This window comes from Fukomys damarensis, unplaced genomic scaffold (assembly GCF_012274545.1).
Source record: "Fukomys damarensis isolate Sample0158 unplaced genomic scaffold, DMR_v1.0_HiC HiC_scaffold_35, whole genome shotgun sequence".
NCBI lineage: Eukaryota > Metazoa > Chordata > Mammalia > Rodentia > Bathyergidae > Fukomys > Fukomys damarensis.
Window position 1 is genome coordinate 58,147,025 of NW_022900947.1, and position 22,299 is coordinate 58,169,323.

General features: G+C 36.2%; 1 protein-coding gene across 1 annotated transcript in view; it reads right to left on the bottom strand.

Moving 5' to 3' along the window:
• Positions 1–2,609: 2,609 nt before the first annotated feature.
• Positions 2,610–22,299, bottom strand: part of Rassf6 (Ras association domain family member 6) — a 59,977-nt gene continuing 40,287 nt past the window's right edge. Inside the window, exons 3-11 of the mRNA XM_010610882.1 lie at positions 20,620–20,698; positions 19,199–19,341; positions 13,645–13,742; positions 10,474–10,658; positions 9,082–9,183; positions 8,718–8,769; positions 2,984–3,102; positions 2,786–2,883; positions 2,610–2,685 (exon numbers count right to left, since the gene is read on the bottom strand). Coding sequence (XP_010609184.1) covers positions 2,610–2,685; positions 2,786–2,883; positions 2,984–3,102; positions 8,718–8,769; positions 9,082–9,183; positions 10,474–10,658; positions 13,645–13,742; positions 19,199–19,341; positions 20,620–20,698 — 952 coding nt within the window. The remainder of the gene's footprint in view (positions 2,686–2,785; positions 2,884–2,983; positions 3,103–8,717; positions 8,770–9,081; positions 9,184–10,473; positions 10,659–13,644; positions 13,743–19,198; positions 19,342–20,619; positions 20,699–22,299) is intronic.

The following is a 22,299-nucleotide window of genomic DNA, read 5'->3' on the forward strand; positions in this document are numbered from 1 at the left end:
GTCATGCTGTGTCAGCAGAGGGTATATGAGCAACTCTGCAGAAGGATGAAGTATTCTGATTCTCAGAGGCCCTTAGCCACGCTCCTGAAGATGACATGTTTTCCTCCACTGCTCCACCCACACTGGTTTTCCCAGTGGTAGGTGTCAGTATTATGCCTCTTTCTTCAGCACCTATGACCTAGCTGGCTTCTTCAGTTTTTATTTGACCAGTGATGGCACAATCTCGAGCCCCAGTTCAGGATTGTTCTAAGCTTAGCTTCAATGACTACTGTCCACAAAAATCTTTTCAGCAAGATGCAGGTTCACTGAGAGATGTCTTTGTGGCCAGCCATCTTGTGAGCTGTTTTCCTTACATTTGTCATATGCACCCTTGAAGATGCTCTAGCAAGTTATGCATAATTACATGAGATTCCTGAAAGAGCCACCCCCCAGCTCCTAGTCCAGCAGTATATGGAGCAGCACCCTTGACCTTTGTGCTCACCTTTAACAAAGCTCCAAGTCCCTCTGTATGCTCACTTGTCCACATCACAGAGGGTTGTTCCTGCTCACTGGCAAGTGTGGTGCAACTCTGAGACCTGAGAAACCAGCAAACTTCTACTCACTGGGCTGCAATCACACCCTATCTAGTAAATTCAGAAATGTCTCTTCCTTTTTCAGATTTGCCTGCTTGGTTTTAAGGTATCTTTTAGAGTTATCCCCTATCATAGCCTAATAATTCTTTTTTCCCCTTTGCAGCACTGGGGATTGAAGCCAGGATCTTGCACATACCAGTCAAAGGTTTTACCACTGAACTAATATCCTCAGCCCGTGTAAAAATTTATTTTGAGCCAAGGTCTCATGGTATTGCCCAGGTGGCCTCACACTTGCAGTGCTCTTGCCTCAGCTTTCTAAGTAGCTGGGATTAAGGCATGAGTCACCATGCCTGAGAGTTTAATAATCATTCTTTATACTAAACTTCTCCAGTGTTTCTATTGATTGGTCTCAGACTAATACATATTTGATCACTGTTAAAATACAACTTTTTATGTAATTCATAGGCATTTGCATTTCTTCTGCAGTTTTTCTTTTTCTTTTTTGGTAATGGGGATTTAACTCAGGACATTGTGCTCACAAGGAAGGCAACAGAACCACTGAATTAAATCCCTGGGCCTTCTGCAATTTTTCTTTTCATACTATTTATAATCCCTCTCCACCATACCCTGCTGCTCAGGCTTGTTACTTTTCTTATGAATTTTGTAGACTTTCGATATATTAAAGAACAATCTTCTGTCTTGTTTATGGAACATACTTTACACTATCTTACATTTTTTATAAATAAACTAAATTTTAACATTCCAGTTGCTTAGTGAGATGAAAGCATTTTCTTATTAATTAACAGGTGAAAGATAAAAAGACAATCCTCTGTTTTAGTAAAAAAAGATTTTCTAGGACAAGAAAAGACATTTTATACATTACTTTTATCCAGTTTATATTTTGGTGCTATTGAAAAGCATTGATTTTTGTCTTAAAAATATTTCACATTTTAATAACAATAGTTAATATTTCAACTGGGTTTAGTACATACAACCATATTATTCAGTACATGTACTGTGATCAAGCAATTTAATACAATGCCTAGGGGAAATGCAAATGGAAGTAGCTTAGGGAGTGGAAGAATGTTGCACAAAGTTTTATTTTAATACAGACTCATAACTAGAATCACAGATGAATCTGTTCTTGCAGTGTTTTTTAAAAAATGAGTTTAGCATAACTCAAGTACCTTGATAAATATCTCATAGAATAACAAGGATGCTGAAAGGGCAGTGCTGTAAATCCCCCACCTGGCAAAGCTGCAAAGTTTTGCTTTATCCACTGTATTCATTCATCAACAAAAAGATATTTATGGCCACATCTTATTTTAACAAATGCATACATTAAGTCTCTTTGGTATATTTGTTTGGATAAAGAAAAATAATTAATATTATTTTAAAGGGCTTTATAATAGTTTTGAAAGTGATCAACAGAGCAGAGAAAGAGGAAAAAGAAGGAGCAAGATTGAGAAAATTATAAAGTAGATTTCTTTACAGCCTATCATATTTTCTTTTCCAAAGAACAGATATCTCTAGCATTACAGACATTCAAAGTCATAAACCCATATATAATCATAGATTTTATGAAAATGCTAGAGCTGTGAAGTTGCCATCAGATCCTTGATGGTGTAAGAATGAGCTTCTTGTTTATTTAAAAAACTGGCAGCATCTACTTCTGGTTATTTCTGAGTTGGTTGATGCTTCAGTTTTCCATAGGTTCAAGCTAAAAGAATTTGAAACTGATATCTGAAGATTTCATAAAAATTAAATTCAAGTTTATTTCATTTTACTATAAAAGATACTTGATATTCATAATATTCAAAATTTTTTCAGACACTGAAACTAAGTTCAATCTCATTTTAGTTCAGCTGTGAAATATAGTTAACTCATCTCTTCACTGAGAAACAGGCTCTTCTGCTTCTCAGTTTTCTACAGATTTTAGGTCATATATATTTGAAAGCAACTTTGGACTTTATGTATTCACCAAATAGTAAAATCTCTAACATTTAAAAAATGATACAGCAATAGAAGCCAGTACCGCTAAACTGTTGTCTCTGTTTTTACTGCATGTTTACTTTTAAGACATTTCAGTAGAATGGCTTTTTCTGTATTAAATCTGAAAATGAGAAGGAGAGTAAGAGTATTAAAAATTGGATAAATTTTGTGTACTGAACCTACTGAAGGACCACATAACCAGATGCATACCCTTGACTTACTTTGTTATTGTTCTTTTAATCTCTCTTTTCTCTTCTTCATTTAGTCTTTCAAGAATGGATTCCAAGAGAGAAAAATGAAAATTAATGTATTGAGCCACCTGAGGACAAAACAAAACAAAAAAGCAAGCAGAGAATTTATGAAAAATGCTGAGTGAGGCAGGAGAGGCAAAGAGAGATTTAGGGTGGTGATATTCATACATCACTACTAATTTCTTCTGTATCTTTATCCATGAGAAAAATGCGAGCATTGTTTCTGGAAGGTCCTTGTAGAAGCCTCTGCAGTAGTGGAATGTCTGTTTTCTTTAGCTGTCTCTGCTCTGCAGATAAAAAAAGAATCAACCACAATCAGGAGGTCATTCTAGAAAAAAAGAAGAAAAATAATTTTCCCATTGTTTTATTTTTTATCTCATTTGGAACAAATAAGGTCTGAAACAAAAACAATTAGAATCACTCCTCAAAGAGACAATCATTCCCTCTTATCCACAATGAATATGTTCCAAGACCCCAGTGGATGATAGACGCCTGAAATCACAAATAATACTGTTTTCAGTACTTTGAATACTTCATTTATCTATGGGCTTTATCTATTCAGCTATAAAAATGAGATAGAAAAACAAAATTTGTATATTCCCAGAACTTTAATTTTCCTAAAAAGTTATCATATAAATACTCCCACCAAAAAAGTACTCCTAGTATTCTGTCAAAGTAGTTTCCCATCTGGGAATATATTTTTAACAAAGTGAAGCATTAAAAACAGTGCTCTTTTTATTCATCTTCTTTCTTCATTCTCCCTTCTCCATTCCTCATTTATTTCCTTTGAGTCAAAACTGTTTTCATATCCTGGGCTGAATTTATCCCAGGAAAAAAATTAAGCAACGGTCTGGAACTCAAAAGCATCAGCACGGTAAGAATGACATTTCAAACTGCTGTTTCCATGATGTCAGAGTTCATTGTTTTAATTTCCCTACCGTTTCTGAAGCAAAGGCAGATACTGATAATTGAGCTCCTCTCATCATGCCTGTGAGGTACCACTTCTGATTCTATTCGAAGCCTGGCAGACCTAAGTGCACCTGAGAACACTTAAGGACATGACTCTACTCTCAGGGACATGCACATTAATGGGCCACAGTTATATAAGAATGACTTACCATACTTAACCATGCATGTGCAGCATGATCAAGATTGTGTAGCTGGTGTTTATCAGCATTCCTCAATATGTAATAAGACACTGTAACTGCTGTGAACTAAAGAGCACTGTAGTTGTTCTATAGCTCTTTCTGCTGAAGGAATAAAGAGACATGCAGCTCTTGAGCTCTGGAGCAAATGGTCCAGCTCTGCTCTCTTCCCATACTGCCCTTACTCTGGTGATTATTTCTGCCTCTTGGTCTTTATTGGGGAACTAATTAATTCACTATAGGGGCTAAACAGACAAGAAGTTTAATGATTTTTGTGTGTTTACCTTGTATCCAGCTTCTCTACTGAATCTGTGAATTAAGCCTAGAAGTCTTTTGGTGGAATTTTGTGGGTTTTCTATGTAGAGTATCATATCAGCAAGTTTTAACTTCTTTCTTTCCTATATTTATTGCTTTTATTTCTTTCTATTGTCTAATTGCTGTGGGTAATGTTTCCAAACCTATATTGAACAGTGGGCATCCTTATCTTATTCCTGATTTTATTGTGAAGGTTTTCAGTTTTTGACCATTTAGTATGATGTTGGCTGTTGTTTTTTCATAGATTGCCTTTATCAATTAAGATAAAGACCATCTATTCCATTTTCTTCATTTTTTAAAAATCATGAATGGGTGTTGAATTTTGTCAAATGCTTTTTCTGCATCTATTGAGATGATCATATGGCTTTTGTCCTTGACTCTGTTAATATAGCATGGTACATTTATTGATTTAGGTGTGTTGAACCATCCTTGCATCCCTGGGATAAATCTGATTTGGTCAGGTTGTATGATCTTCTTGATTATCCTCTGGTTCTGTTTGCCATTATCTTAGTGAGGATTTTTGTATTTACATTCATTAAGGAGATTGGCTTGCATTTCTCTTTTTTTGGTTGGGTCCTTCCCTTGTTTTAGAATCAAAGTAACACTTGCTCCAGGAATGAATCTGGAAGTATTGCTTCCCTTTCAATTTCATTGTAAGGTTTAAAAAGTAGTGGTAATAGTTCTTCTCTAAATGTTTTGTAGAATTAAGCATCAAAGCTATTAGGACCTAGGCTTTTCTTTGTTGGTAAAATTTTAAATTACATTTTTAATTTCACTGGTTGTAATTGGGGTGTTTAGAATTTTTATATCTTCATTCAACTTTGGAAATTTATATGTATCTAGAAATCTTTCCATTTCTTCTGTGTCTTCCATTTTATTAGAGTACAGGTTCTCAAAGTAGGTACTGATGATCCTCTTGATTTCTGCTGGATCTGTGTGAGGTCACCAATTTCATTCTCAATTGCATGAATTTGAGCTTTTTCTATCCTTTTTTTTGATAAGGCTAAAGCCTTATCAATTTTATTTATTCTTTCAAAAAATCAACTCTTCAATTTGATGATTTTTTTTGTATCATTCTCTTAGTCTCCATTGCATTGATTTCTGCTCTGATCTTTATAATTTCCTCCCTTGTATGAGTTTTGGGTTTCTCTTGCTTTTCTTTATCTAGGAGTTTAAGATTCACCATTAGGATGTTTATTTGAATTCACTGTTTTCCTAGTTTGGGCATTCACTGCTATGAATTTTCCACATAAAACTACTTTCATTGTATCCCAGAGATTCCTGTATGTTGTACTAGCATTATCATTAAATTGTAATGTGACTAATTTCTTTATTTTGCTCTGTGACACATAGGTTGTTCAGGAGAGTGTTATTCAATTTGCATGTGTTTGTGAAGTTCTTCTTTTGCTATTGATCTCCAGTTTAATTGCACTATGATCTGATAATATACATGGGATAACTTTGATTCCTTTACATTTGTCTAAACCTGTTCTATGACTTAGTATGTGGTCTATTTTGGAGAATGACTCATGTGCAGCCAAAAAGAATGCATATTTGATTTTGTGGGATGGAACACTCTGTAGTCATCTATTAAGTCCATTTGTTTAAAAGCTTGGTTCAGTTCTAATATTTTGTTGTTGATTTTTAGTTGAGATGATCTATTTGTGACAAGGGGGTATTGAGGTCCCCCACTACATTTATATTAGTGCTTATTTGGTGTCCATGTCCCTTAATATTTGTTTTGTATAGTTGGGGCATTAGTGTTTGGTGCATATATATTTCTAATTGCCATCTCTTCCTCTTGGATTGTTCCCTTTACAATGATGCAGCGAACTTCTTTGTTTCTCTTGGTTTTGATTTGAAATCTACTTTGTCTGCAAATAAGATAGCTACCCCTGCTTTTTTTCAGGGTTCCCATCACATGGAAAACTGTTTTCCATCCTTTTACTTTCAGTCAATTAGTTTCTTTTTCAAGTAGGTGTATTTCATGTATATAGCACATTGTTGGATTTTGCTTCGTATTCCATTCTGCCAGTCTATTTCTTTTGATTGGCGAATTGAGGCCATTGACTTTGATGGTTATAACTGGTATGTATTGACTTATCATAGTCATGTTATTTTCCTGTTGTTGGTTTGTTTTTATTTTTCTCCCTCTCCCTTTAAATTCTTGCCTATTGGATTTGCTCTGTTGGGCCTCCTGGAGTTGTGAACTTCATTGTCCTTTTCTAGGATATTTAAAAATAATATTTGGAGTGCTGGTTTGGCATTTATGAAGTTTCTCAGGTGTTCTTTGTCAAGGAAGTATCTTATTTCCCCATCAATTTTGAAAGATAGTTTAGCAGGATACATCAGCCTAGGTTGGACGTTTTAGCATTATGGAAGGAATTGGCAAGTGACACACAGAGAGGTAGCAGAATGTTAAGTAAAATAACAAGTTTACTTCATCAATGGGGATTGATCATACCTAATGGCAGTGCCCTGATCGACCCAGTACTGGGCCACAATTCCTTCTTTTATAGGGTTTTACATCCTTGATCTTGTTCAGGTGGTTACATTTCATTTTCACAGTTCACATTGCTGATATTCAAAATATGGTGGCGAGGTAGTTGAATTTCAATCCAGATGTAGCACTTCTTTGGTAGGGTGGTTACCTTTAAAATTCATCTAGCTATCTGTTCTAGCCCAGGGGCAGGGGTATGTCTGGTCAGCAAAGTTAACAATGGTTCTTTTCATTTACAAAACTTTTTAGGGAGACTAGATGCCTCTGGTGCCAGTTGATTATGAACTAAATAAAGGAAATGGCCGAAGTTATTTTACATTGTGACATTTCCTAGGGTATTTTGCTATTAAAGTGTTGTCTGTCATTAGGACTTGAAATATATAACTCCAGGCTCTCTGATTTGAGGGTTTGTGTTGAAAAGTCTATTGTGATTCTGATGGGCTTTCGTTTTAATGTAATTTATTTTGTTTCTCTACTTGTAGCATTTTGCACTTCTCTTGGGTTTCTGGGATCTTGACTACTATACGTCTAGGTGTAGATTTTTTTTTTTTAATCAAAGTTGAAGATCTATATGCCTCATTTGTATGTCAAGTTCTTTTGCTATGTTTGGGAAGTTTTCTATCATTAATTCTGTGAACAATTTTTTATGTCATTTGTACTTTCTCCTGCTTTTTCATGAACTCCTGTCAATCTTATATTATTCTTCTCTATGTCATGTAGGAGCTGTTGGATTGATTTCTCATGACCCCTTAGTATTTTTAAGAGATTTCTCTTTTCATGGTCAGTGACTGCCATCCTGTCTTCTATATCTGACATTCTGTCTTCCGATAGGGTTAGTCTACTATGTATACTTGCAACAGAGTTTTTAATCTCCTGGATATCACCTTGAATTTGTTTCATGGTTTCCATTTATTTCTTATGTTGGGTATTCATGGTTTCCATTTTATCCTATGCTGAGCATTCCTGGCTTCCATCATCATCCTGAACTCATCTTTTTTATGTTAATGCTTTAGAGTCTCTAATCATGACTTTTGTTCTCCTCATCATCTCTGTAGTTATCTGGGCAATTATTTCTGTTTTGAATATTTCTAGAGCCTATAGACTACATGGACTATACTATATAGATTAAATGGATTCCTCTCCAGGGGCCCCTGGGGAGTCTGGGCCTTCTCAATGCCCTAGAATCCTCTTTTTACCTCTAGTAACATTAACTTGGTTTAGTATCCTTAGTTTATTCCAGCCTTGATATTACAGAGGAATAAGCCTGAGTCATGATCATCTGGCATGACTATTAAAAACACAGATTCTAGGCAATAGACATAGCTCAGTGGTAGAGGGCTTGCCTAGTCTGTGTGAGGCCCAGACCATCTCTGCCAAGTTCTGACCACATTTCTTTTCTGAGGAAAATATAATAAACCTACAGCATGTCAGTCCCTGTGCTCAGGAAGAAAGAGGAAACATTAAGGTCAGAGGCAAATGGTATGTAAGGATGACTGAACCAGAATAAGAGCTAGAGAGAGGAGGTGAAGCCAGAAAGGAGACATGCAAAGACACAAGTGCCTCCAAGGTCTACAGAAGTTTCAGTGGTTTCCATTCAATTAATGTAATGTCTGGCTAACAAGAAAACTCTCTTGGATTATAAAATACAAAATGTCTTGAGGGTATTTTTAGGTTATCTTTTTCTGAAATTGGAGAATATGATTAGCATGCTAAAACTATATCAGTGGTAGAGCGTGTGTTTGACATGTGTGAGTTCCTGGGTTTATTCCAAACCCCAGCACCAAAAACCCCTCCACAAAACAGTGAGAAACTCTTTTCCCTTCATTTGATCCTTCATCCCTTTTCCCACCACCAAATGAGGTAAATTGCTCTTCTGTCATCCCCATGGGCAGAAAAGCAACACACAAAGAACAAAGCACAAAGAATGATAAAGTTTTCTTACCTCCTGTCGCAAAAATAATGTATAGAGCAAAATCTTGAGGACTATTCTCAATCTGTCAATAGGGAAAAATGAACAAACATGATTTTTTTGTTTTCATTTGATGTTTTTGAAGACAACCAGACCAAAATTATGCATCTGTGTGCTTTCTTTTTCACTTGTGGGCATGAAATCTTCTATGATCCCCTAGGAGTAATGTGATCTATCAGGGCATATTTAGTAACATGTCATGCACAGGGAAGTATCCTTCAGAGATGAAACCGAATTTATATTTACATATTAACTGGTCTTTTCAGAAGAGTAAAATTATATGTCTGTAATTAAATTGTGTTCAAAGTCTTTATAGCTGTTTAATCATAAAGATTACCTTAAATTTTTGGAGAAGTTGCTTGATTACTGCTTCAGTTCTCATGTTACTGTTTATTCTGACTTTAGTTTCTGATCCAAAGGCTGGGGTAAAAATCGATGTCTGTGGGAAAAAATCTTATAAGTCCTTAAAGTTCTATAAAAATAATAGTATATTGAGCTTGAAGAATATAGGATGAATGAAAGTGATACTATTCCAATATTTCATAGAATTCTCAAGTAATTATGGATTTAATTTAGTCCTAACTATATACCAAAATTATTCTAAACTCTTTATTAATTTTGTAACTATGATAAGTAAAATTAATTTTAAATTCTATGATACAACTGAAATTTGTTCAAATAAACAGGAAGAAGTGAGAAAGAATAGGGAGTCACAGGTAAGTAGCTGATAGTATGTGTATACTCAACTTGGGAGAAAAACAATTCTGTGTGTAGCACAGAATAAAAAAGGGAAAACATTTTACTTATTACATAGAAGAAAGTAAAAAAGAATGTCATAAGATGTATATTTAAAAATAAAAAATGATATGAAGTAAAGGTTTGTTTCCATGTTTCATTTATACATGCAATCTCCAAGTGTTCCAAAACTCAGCAGAAAGGGGTGGATCCAGATGTGAAGATGACTGGGTATTGGGTTGGTTCAATGGAATGTTAGATCAATGAGCCATAAACTGTGAGGTCACTATAAAGATATAGATACAATTAGATGGTATGTATAGTCCACTGGTGTTAAGAAAACAATCCAGATATGTAAACAATCTTTCTGGGAGGATATATGGTCTACACCTGGGACAACCTTTAGTAAATTTGAAAAAATTCTATGTGGACATTTTAGTGCATGGTTGAGTCACTCTTTCCACAAATGAGCAGAGCTCATGAGCTGTCTAGAGAACCATACATTCACACTGCACTATGATGAGGTGAGGCTGTGTTAGTCTGAGGTTGTTTATATAACGAAGCTTCATAGAGTATGACAACAGCACTAGACGAGGATTCAGAAGATCTGGGTTCCAGCATCTACTAACTCCAATGCTGTCAAATTACTGCATGCCTTGAACTCTTATTCATTTCAGTGATGAAATAGATTTGGAATCTTGGTGTTAGACAATTCTGGATTCAAGTTCAGAATTACCTAACATCATTGTGACCTCAATTAATTTGTATGTAAAGAGAAATAATGGTTTCCACTTCATCGAATAGTTTTAGTGATTAATGAGATAATTTATTAAAATCTATTTAAAACCCTTTAAATGCACATACAGAGTGTCCAATAAATGTCAGACATATGAATACCATTACTTTTTAAAATTGTAAGCTAAACTGAGTGGTGCAGTATTGTCAGTATAATAAACAACATGACTTAAATCATATTAGTGGAACTGTAACTCACTTCATAGTTATAGAAGTGTCCATTAATAGAGGCCCTGTGGAACTGTTGATCTTTTCTTTCCATCATTAGAGGCTTTGTCCTTTTTCTCACCAGGGCTGTTTCACTCATAGTTCTGTAGAGGAATGGGGATTCTGGTTCTTCATCTACATAAGGCTTCAGAGTACTGCTTTGACAAGATAAATAGTCTGGGAAGAATAAAGATTAAAAGCCAGTATCACTGAGCCACTTGTCTTCTTGCATCTTGATTGGTATATACTTTCATTAAATTTAGAAATATTGCTTGCTATTTTCCAGACATTTAAAACATTATAGTCTTCTACCTGGCCATATACATATAATTGTCTGAGACTGACTGGAGAATATTCTGTCAATGAATTGTATCTCAGGTTAATGATCAATTTTAATTTATTGTGAGTGAGAGGTGAATTATATAGACTTTCAAAATCTTTAAGATAGCAAAAATTTATATTCTATCAGTCTGAACTCACAGTATTTGAAGCAGCTTGTCTATGAGCACAGTACTTAGAAATGATGAGATCAGATCAGGATCATTGTTTTACTTTGTTACTGTTACCTTCCCTTAGAAGAAAAACACTGGGCCAAAGCCATTTATATGGAATTCAGAGCCTAAAAAGATTTTGTTCCCAACTTTTGTGAAAGCAAAAGTAGCAATATGCTTTATATTAGTGCCTGCTAGTAATATATGACAGAGATAATTCACATAATATTCTTTCCCAAATACTCCAGGGATGTGATGATTTTTTCCCTTAATTGACCACTATCCTGCTATTTTTTTTTCCCACTGGGGAATACATGTTCAACAATGATCCATAGTCCATTAATTCAAATTAGGTTGCTGTGTCATTCCAATTTCTATAGTAGGTTTTAGTATATGAAATTATAGTACAGCAATTGGCTGACCTGCTATCTTTTGGGTGGGCACAGAGTTTAATAGAAATGGATTAGCTAACATGTATTTCTAAGCTAACAAGCAAAAGATTCAAAGCTGCCTTCTGCATCATCTTTTCCAGTTTCCTCAATTAAACATTTTCTTCTTAAGAATAGTGCCATCTAGTGGCAAATGTGTTCCATTTTACTTTGGGATTTTTTTTCTTTTATTGAGTTTATTGGTACATTTTAGGTATACAGTAAAATTACATTCATTATTGGGATCTTGTACCTTTACATGACAGGTCTTGGTTCTCATTTTTTTCTCCTTGTCCATGCCCTCCCTTCACCCCTTCTTTCCCTCCTATTTACAAACACTTTATTTTTTTCACTTTTTCATTTTGTCATATTTTTTTCTTTTCCCATTTTACCTTTCCCCTACCCTCCCCATTTTCCCCACACCTTTAGCCATTTTCTTCCTATTTCACATTGTCAATTATCTCATTAGGATCTTATGTACTATTATAGCTTTTATAGCTTTTCACACCAGAGAAACTTCATCTCACAGTTTATAAAGGGTTTCTGTCCATAATTAGCTGGACCCAAGGAAGGATGACAAGGTAGGCTGGCATCACAGAAGAGATATAGTTAATGGTGGGCAGAAGGTAGCTAAGCAAAAAGAGAGAACTGCAGCTTTTTCTATCCCTTATATCTTTTCTAGGCTACTTAGGGGTAACACTCACACCCTTAATCCTAATGCCCTTGTTCCTAATATTGTACCATGAAACAATTCCAGGGTCACACACTATAGATCCAACCACCTCTGAAAACGTCCCCACCTACAACCACATGAAGCTTTGAGGGGACATGTAAACAAATCCATAACACTTATGTTATTCCTCTTTAGATCATCTAGCAGCTTATGTATTGGTTTTTCATGGTCTCTTGCTATTTTTAACGTCTTTCATTTGATGATCACTACCTGCAAGCCTGTCTTCTGTGTCTGATAATTTATCTTCACAATGGTTGATTCTGCTACATATACTTTCAAAATAATTTTAATCTCCTGGATATCTGTTTGAGCCTATTTTATGGAATTCAGTTCTTTCCTATGTTGAAGTTCTTTACTATGTTTCCATCATTTTCTTAAGCTCCTCTCTACATTTTTTTTCTGTACTCTATATTCACTATGTTCCAATAATGAATGTAACTGTACTGTATATCTAAAATGTACCAATAAACTCAGTGAGGAAATAAAAAAACAGAAAATGACAAGACACAGAAGCAAGATGAAACCCCTGACCTCCAGCTAATTCATAGCAAATCCAGAGGCCACTGAGGTAATAGAAATCAAAAGCCACCCAGTTAAATCTTCTGAAACAGAAAGCAACCAGAAGTAACAAAGCACATGAATGAGTCTCTAGGAAAAAAAAATGCAAAAAACAGAAAAACTTAAAAATAATTTCCCAGATCACTAAAGAGATAGTGTCCATAATGAAGGGATTTTTAAATAATATTCCACTGTAATTAGAGCAGCATCATATTTCATCTTTTCCTAGTACTGGTAATTAAATACAAATAGATTTTTCTCTTTGGTGCCAAGATTTGGAGTTCTGCTTGGTTTCATGGATATCTTCAAGGGAATAATTGGAAGAGGCTATATAGTATGTAACATGATGTCAAGATCCCCAAAAGAAGAATCCTGAAGGAAAATCATGTTTGTTATGGGATCTGAAGAATAATAACAAGAAGCAAAATTGAGAATTGTTTAAAAAAAAACAAAAACTAAATATTAGAAGTTGTTGGCAAAACTTATGAGCAAATGCCAGCAGGATATTCTCGATAAGTCTGAACCTGTCTTGGTAACATCACAGCTCCAGTTCAGGAATATCATTCCTGCCACCCCAACTCATGGTTTAGTCACCAGCTCCTCCACGGATACCTATATATGAGAATTACAGGAAAAAAATTCACATAAAATACAAAATACCTTGACTGACAGTGGAGTTTCAGTTAATTACAGCTACCAATAATATTAGGATTAGTATCATCATCACTGTTATTACAACTACTAATGTCACATGCCACAGGAGCTGGCACTGTTCTTAAACATCATATGAGCACTATAGTGACTTAAGTTACTATATTCCTAGGAGTTTTTAAATAAGTATCATATAAAACAAGAGCATATTAAATAGTGGTGTGTAAAAGGCAGACATTTAGGAATCATCTTTACACTGGTTAAAAAAAATGTCTCTCCATTAACAAGATTTTGATACTAACCATCCCGAGAATTCCTTGTTTCAGACACTGGAATCTGGGTTCTGTCCAGATCAGTAATGTGATATAGATCATCAAATTCACCCCAGCGTGCCATTCTCCTGAAAAGCAATAAATCTTGGAAATGACATCAGTACCATTTGTATTAAAGCCTATGGCAGATTTCAAATTTACAATATTAAGCATAGTAGATGTAAACATTGTAAGTAGACATATTATCCAGATTTATACAATTTTGTGATATTATTAAAATTAAATTCATAGTGAAGCAATCAGTATTTGATTTAGACATTTTCTGTACTTTTGGGGAATATGTATTGACATTTTAACATAATAATTTGTCTAATATGAAACAAAGTTATATAGAGTCTATAAAATATATATATATATGTATATGAATGAGTTGGTAGGAACCAGTATGATCCACTTTATAAAGACATCACACAATAGCCTTAGGAGAATTTAGTCATAAATGTTCAGTCCACTAATATGTGGTGAGTACATATTTTAGAAGTGTTAGGGAAAGTGGCTCTAAAATAAGATACTGTACCTATTTATAAGGCCCTTAATGAAAGCAGTTTGCAAAACAGGAAAAAGTAGGAGAAACTTCTATGGTACAAAATTGTGATTTTGTAAAGAATCCTAGCAATTTTTAATAACCCTAGAATATTTACTGTAAAACCAGACAACTGTTTATTTTTACAGCAGCCTATCTCTCATTTTTATTTTGTTTATCTAGTCTGAAATGAGTAACTTAGTTTTTCTTGGCTTCAGAGTCCATATCTGGAAAACAGGAATGAAAATGAGGAAGGATAGGGCTGTTGTAAGGATTAAATGAGTTCATTTGTGTAAAAATCATTAAATCATACTCTGAACATAGTAAGCACTCAGTATGTTTCATAGGAATTATCATGATCATTCTTATCTTCATTGTCAAGCCAGTAATATCATCTGTATCCATTTCATGATGGGCTCCATTGGGGATCTTACTCATTCCTGGATCTCTCTAGATAAATACATACTACTATTATGGGAATGGCCAGCCCACTAGGTTTTTTCCACAATAACTTTTTTTTTTTGGTACTGGGGATAGAACTCAGGACCTTGTGCTTGCCAGGCAGGCACAGCACCACTGAGCTAGATTCCTGGCCCCATAAGAACTGTTTTATGACCAAAAAAGTCATCTACAAGAAATTTTGGTGTTAACTCTATTTGAATGTCACTAGTGTTAAAAATGTTTATTAATACTAATAAGTGATGGATTTGAAAAAAATCTTCCTTTTCCCCTTGACCTTTGAATTCTTTTGAACTCTTTTATGGCTATTATATCATTTGTTCCTCACAATAACCATAAGAAATAAATAACATAATCCTAATATATTTGCTAAGAAAATTTCCAGTAAGCTCTACTATGTAATTAAAATAAATGGCATAAACTCCAAGAACTACATGTAATGGCTTAACTCAAAGAACTTCTCATACCCTAATAATTCTTGTGGTATATAAAATTATTCATTTCCCTTAATCCATAACCAACTAATAATAAGAAGGGACCAGGTTTAATGATCATAACACAGGGTTAACAATGGCAGAAAAGACAAATGCCAGTGACAAGAAGAAATGAAACATGCAAAGTCCCCAGATACTACTTCATCTGGGCAACACTCACTTCCATGAGTGGGGACCAATGAACGGCACAAGTTCTTGGTGACTCCAGTGAACTAGTCAGATGTCCTCCTCAGTTTCTAAGTTTAGTAGCATGACACAAACACAAGTAATCAAACAAGGCCAGGACATTCAGTCTTTGGTCTCTCATACCATCCTGATATGAGGAAACTACTTTTGAGCTCTGGGTTGTGTGATGTGAATGCTACTCCATACCACTCTGCACATTACTAGGTACAAGGGCAGTTAGCAGAGTTTTCAAGAGAGATCTGGTTAAAATTTTAATATCAAATTAGTTTAACTTGTTCAAATACAGGATTTATATTGGTCTGACCAAACTTCAGGATGTGTACTACTTGAAAATTTAAACCCTAAGAAGGATTCTAATGATTTCCAAAATAAAATAAAGGAAGAAATTTGATAGACAAATACAGTGCAGTCAATTTCCTATGCATGTTGTAAGAAAATATAGTCCTGAAGTTCTTCAAATGTGCACCTGTCCATTTATTACTCTTTATCTCATTCAACTGACTTGTCTTAGTCACTTTGTCACAAGGAAAAAATACCTGACACCCAAAATTTACAGGAGGACAGTTTTATTTTGGCTCACAGTTTGTAGAGGTTTCAGTCCACAGTCAGCTGGTTCCAAGGCAGGACAACATCGCAGAGGAGAAGCTGCTTACCTCATGGCAGCAGCATAGCAGAGAGTCAAGGGAGGAACCAGGGAGGGAGAAACACTTTCTGGGTTGAGCACACAGTGACCTGCTTCTTCTGAACAGACCTTGCTTGCCTCCTCCTAGCAAATCACCTGTGATGCCCACATGATCCTATCACTTTCCAAGCTCATGGGGCCAATTTAGACCTAAATCAAAGCATGACAATGCTGACTTTGGAAAGATCCTAGATATAGAAATGAAAACTAGTGCAAGCAAAAATAACTACAGTGTAGCTGGGATTTTCTCCATTTTTAAATAAAAAAGTTTTCAAAAGAAAGCATTTGGCTCAATATCAGAGATCAAAATACTATCCAGAGTCATCAGAACAAAGAATTGCAAGTGGTTTTGTCTTAAACCAACTGATGTATTTTTAAAGCATCTCCAACTCCTATTCAGCTGATAACTCATCAGTGTGACACATTTCTAACATAATTAAATAAACTAGAATGACAAGACTCTCTCTAAGATTTTCTCAAAGGATGGTCTAAAAGACATGGCTCAGCCCTCCTGTCACAGAGTACATGATGTCTCCATCCTTGAAAGCACAATGCTTCTGGAGGCAAGAGAACAAGTGCTAAATTGTGCCCACAGGGGATAAAAGTATGGGAAAAGAAGCATGTGGGATGTTTAAAGTGTGGATATAGTCAATTTTTAAAATGCAATTTAATAGGAGTTGGGGCTGGGGATTTAACTCACTGGTACCATGCCTGCCTGGCAAGTGCAAGGTCCTGAGTTTGATCCCAACAATAACAACAACAACAACAATTTAATAGAGGCTCAGAATTTAAATGAATCACTGTAAGGGTCATAACCAGAATGAGGATGTTTAATATTGGATTGAAACAAATACTACCTTAGATGGCTATATATCCTAATAGAGAACTAGAGGTCAGGGAAAAGCCATTCAAAATTATATTGCACCTTCCAACCTGAATGTTCAGCTGGCTCTCACTGAGTACTGCTGAGATTGAATCTTGCTTGTGTGTGTGTTGTGTTATTTGTCGTCTCTCTGTGTATGTATAAGAAGAGATTTTTTTTTTCTTCCAATTCTTGCTGAATAGAAAGATCTGATATACTGCACAAGTGCAACTCAAATATTCTTTTAGCAAGGTTAAGGGCAGGTGGATACAATTTTATAGGTAATTTTTTTTTTTTTCTGGTACCAGGGATCAAGCTTGGGACCTTGTGCTGGCAAGGCAGATGACGGAACCACTGAGCTAAATCCCCAGCCTGATTCTTAACTTTGAACAATAAGAGATAACTCCTGTTTGCTTCCCATAAATTTCTGATCAATAATGAGAGATGCAAATAGGCTTAATAGAAGGTGCATCAGGAAGATATTATTTTATTATCTATTGCAGTATATGGAGAGGCATCAATATTACCTTTTCCACCTGAGCTCTTGAAATTCATCCCAAAATTCAGGATTGATAGGAAGAAATTGACTATGAGAAATTAAAACATGTGTGGATAGCCATACAGAATAATGATGGTTTAATATGATACTATATTGTATCTCTTAGACATCTCCTTTTAACCTTCAACATTTATTAGACTTCTACAAGTCAGTAAGTTAAGATGCATCAGAAAGAGCTGGCTGCTCAAAGAACTTTGCCATGAGTTTGTAGGCAATGTGAAGTATGATAATGAAGTTTGTGAATTCACATCCTATACTTTAAAAAGCAGGGTGGATGGCAACTGCTCCTTTGAAATGAGGCTCCTCATATTGAAATCATTAACTACATCAGTCATGTAGTACCTGAAAGGGATTCAGGCAGGGCTTCACCAGGCTACCCAAGACTATGGCTTCCCTTCTGCTTTTTCTTATGTATTAGACCCTATGCCCATTAATAATCCTTACTTTGGGTGGAATTCCAGTCAGAGTGACAGATGGAAAGATAGTTGTCAAAAAAAGCAAAAGTATTTTAACCTCAGATTTCTGGAGACCTCACTTGATAATACACTTCTAGCCCCTATATGTCATGGCCACTGGGCTGCAAAGCTGATTCAAGTGTGCTTCAAGTGGAGGACCACACTGTAGAGGGGTGAAAAAAAACCCAGAATGAGCTCTAGAGGTGATATACAAAGGTTGTTAGTGTAGTTAGTATTGACTGAGGGTTCATGAAAGGCTTTTGGGAGAATGTGTTACCTGACCTGAGTCTGAACAGGTAAATTATGTAGAAGCAGGTGGACTTCCAGGCAGAGTCAGGTAAGTAAGAAACTTCAGGTTATATTTAGAGAATTGAAAAATGTTTAGAATTGCTGGAGCATAATGTTTGAGAAATACTGGCAAGATCAAAATCATAATGGGGCTTAGGTATTTTATCTAAAGGAAAACAGACTTCCTTTAAGGTGATACCGGGATTTCCTTAGCTGGGGCTAAAGATCTGGCTGGGCTGCTCTGTCTCCATCCAGCCTCTGACGCACCAAGTTCATCCAATAATAGATGGAAGGGAGAAGCGTAAGAAGAGGAGGCTGAGTATCTCAAAGCATGTGCACAGGGAGGTGAATTGGAAAGCTAGGATCAAAAAGGAGGGAAGAAAAGGAGAAAGATAGAAAGAAGTTTTATAAATATGATTCTTTCTGGGAATATTTAGTAATTTTCCTGAAAATTCTTAAGGTCTAACTACAAATCAACTCAACTTGGATATTCAGGAACAGCTGCATAACCTATACAGGGAGCTGTTCTGTGCACTTAAATTCAAATGCACTCTGCTGTGCTGCTCTAATAGGAGCAGGACAATCAAGTAGAGCATAATGTCTCTTTTCTAGAAGTAGCGACAGTAGTTAGTTGCAAGAAGAGAGGAAATTTAAATTTACTGCCGCCCCCCCCCTTTGGAGACCAGGCCATGGCTAATCCAATTCTGCTTTTACATATTATCTCTTCCAGGGAGGGAGTGCAGACTTCCAGGAGAGAGGCCAAGTAGCAGAGGGCTGTGAAGCCCAGAAAACAGAAGTTCAGTCCAGTCCTGCTGCATGATACCTGGCACAAATTACCTGACCTTGAAGAGCCTTGGATTTGAACACCTAATTCATGAAGTGACTGGAGGATTTTATGAGGCCATGTATACGTATGGGCATTTACACACAAGCATAACTCCCCTCTGTAAGAGCACATGCCACAGAGGGAAATATGAAGATCATCAAAAGAATTAAGAGCATGGAAGATAATTTACCCTTTGCTGGAAAAAGTGTCTGATAACTTCAATGTGGTAAAAGAACAGACCCGCTTTTCATCTTGAATCTTCAGCTGTATAGGTTGTTTTACTCCCCAGAAAATATCCAGCATCCCTTCAACAATTAGTTTCCCATCTTCAGTCTAAGGAAGAAACCAATAGACTCCATAATTTTTCTTATAGTCCTTACAGAAGATACATGTTTTAACTGAAGATGTAGAAATTAAGTCCATAAGAAATGTTAATAGATTAGAAAATTCCAAAGAAAGATTATTTGGCTTCTTGATTAGCTGAAAAATAATTCTATTTTTGAAACATTCTTATATTGTTGGAAACATCTATACCTTGCAGAAGGAATGTCATATTGTAATGGCGTGTCCACCAGAGGGCATAGTACATAAAAATGTTTTCTGGACTCTGATTCTCAAGTGAAATTCTAATGCTTTAATTAACAAAATTAAAGTACTGAAGTAGAAATTAGAATAAACAGCTACTGGGAAACTTGGCAGCTATTTGCTCATTTCTAAATGAGCAAGTAGGAAGAATTTATGACTCATTGATGATATCTGTGGCGAAGAAAGCATTCACATTATACCAAAAGGAAGGGAATTAAACCAAAAAGGAAGGGAAAAAGAATAAAAAGGTAGGTCAGGGATTTAGCTCAATGGTTCTACCTCCTGCCTCACAAATGCAAGGTCTCAAATTCAGAAAAAATAAAAAGAATAAAAAGGAAAATCAAGGGCTCCTTGTGTAGTAGGTTGACAGTTGCTCCCTGAAAAACACTTTCTAGCTTCAGGAGCTTCCTGAACTATTTTTCAACAATTTAAAATTTATTCTTATTATGGTAAAATGCAGAGTAATTGTAATATAACTCACTCGTGTTACAGATACATCATGATTTATTTGAATAATCTGCTATTGGCTTAAAATATCTTTAAATTTTCTCCATAAAAAATGATGCCAAAATGAACATCCTTCTCTACATATCCTGCTGCATTTGTAAGAAAGTATTATGATAGGGCTGGGGATTTAGCTCAGAGGTGCCACTACCTGCCTTGGAAATAGAAGGTCCTGAGTTCAATCCCAGGTTCAAAAAAAAAAAAAGTATTTCTAAAGAAATTGCTCTTCAAAACATACTAAATTTTCTTTTTAAAACAGAAAGCAAATATGTAATTAAAGTTATTTTAAAATGCTTCCCTATCTCAAAAATATTTAGAAAGTCACAGCTGTTTCAGGCCTAGTGTGTTGTGATACAGTCTAAAAATGAAAATTGGAATCAAGCCAAAGATTCACCTATTTCTCCCCAATCCTTGTGCTGCTAGATTATAGATTCTAACACAACCTGACTCCTCTGTAGAAAAAAACCATAGAATTTTTTCCCCTGTGAATCAAACCATGTTAAATTTCTTTGGTGAGCTTACCTGTCCACATAAAATATGCAGATTTTTCTGGTCCTCATAAAAAATGTTATAGGTATTCAGTAAAGAATTAAGTTGTTCCCTAAAAAAAAATATTCAGTTACAGTTAATCTTAGTTTTATAGTAGTAAAAGACAACAATAGTAATTTTAGGTCACAAAGGTATGAGATAGAAAAAAATGGTGAATGGAATCCTTATTTGTGTCACTTTAACTTATTGTAGGTCAATGAAAATTAAAGCACTCTTAGTATGTTAGCAGACACTGGAATGCTAATTCATAGATAAAAATCCAAGAAGGGAAAGCAGAACAGGAGTAGTGATGAAAGTGTACTGCAGCAGAAGTTGTCCAGGAAACAAATTTGGTTTCACATTTCATATTATGTTTTCTAACATTTAACCAACCTCAACTAAGCACGCAGCATGTACCTGATGGGGGTGAAACAGTGGTTAAGGAGCGAGTTCTCCCTACTTGGAATCGGATTCCTCTGGCATGGGGACCCCTGTCCCTGCCACACTGTCCTTGCCAGTGTCACACAACCTGAGAGAAGTGCTCATTGTCTCTTACCTGGATCATTGTTGGGGCTTCCGAAAATGCTAGCTACATCTGCTGTGTATTCTTAACAGCAGGAATTATTTTAGTGCAAATCTGACCATCTCTCCAAGGCTCAAAATTATCCAGTACCTTTCATTACTCACAGTGAAATCCAGCACTTTACAATGACCTAAAAGGCTGAATGTGATCAGTCTTTGGCTAAAGAGTAGCAGGAGCTTCTCTTTTCTTTACTTACTACACACAGTCCTCTGGCTCCTTGGTGTTCTCGGACAATGTGCACTCTCTCATCTCAGGTTTTGGAACCTACTGCTCTCTCTGTCCAGAATGATGCTCACCATCATCACCTTGCTACTTCATTCATTTTCTTATTTAATCAGAAGCCACCTTCAAGATGTGTTTCTTGACCCTCACTCTAAAAGCTTACCTTCTCCTAACACTACCTTCTTCCTATCTCACTTTTCTCCTTTACTTCTGCTCCTGAGACATCTTCTAACCTTCATCTTCCCACTTTTACTTATTTATCCTATGTTCTGTCTTCTCTACTAGAACATAGTACGGTGAGGGGAGGGAAGTTTATGTGCTTTGTTCACACCTTATCTGTCCCAAGTAGAGTTCATGAATTGTAGTTGAAATGTAATTATCAAAACATTCTTCAGTGCCACCAGATCCAGTAAGGACCCAAGGACCCCGAAGGAGGTCTCCCCAGCTGCCTGCCCAGGACCACCCGGCAGGTGTGCAACCTCCCGGACTGTGTGCCACCAGATCCAGTAAGGAAGGTAGCCGCCCAGGTGCCCTTGAAACACCCCCACGACCTGCTCCCCTACCCCTGTTCTCAAAACTCTTGATTGGGCCAGTCCTTGGACCCACTCTACAGAGGCATAGGTGCTCATGAAGGGTAGTTTTCTGAGCTCCAACCCAAGGACCGAAGGAGGTCTCCCCAGCTGCCTGCCCAGGACCACCCGGCAGGTGTGCAACCTCCCGGACTGTGTGCCACCAGATCCAGTAAGGAAGGTAGCCGCCCAGGTGCCCTTGAAACACCCCCACGACCTGCTCTCCCCCACCCCACCCCTGTTCCCAAACCTCCTGATTGGGCCAGTCCTTGGATCCACTCTGCAGAGGCATAGGTGCTC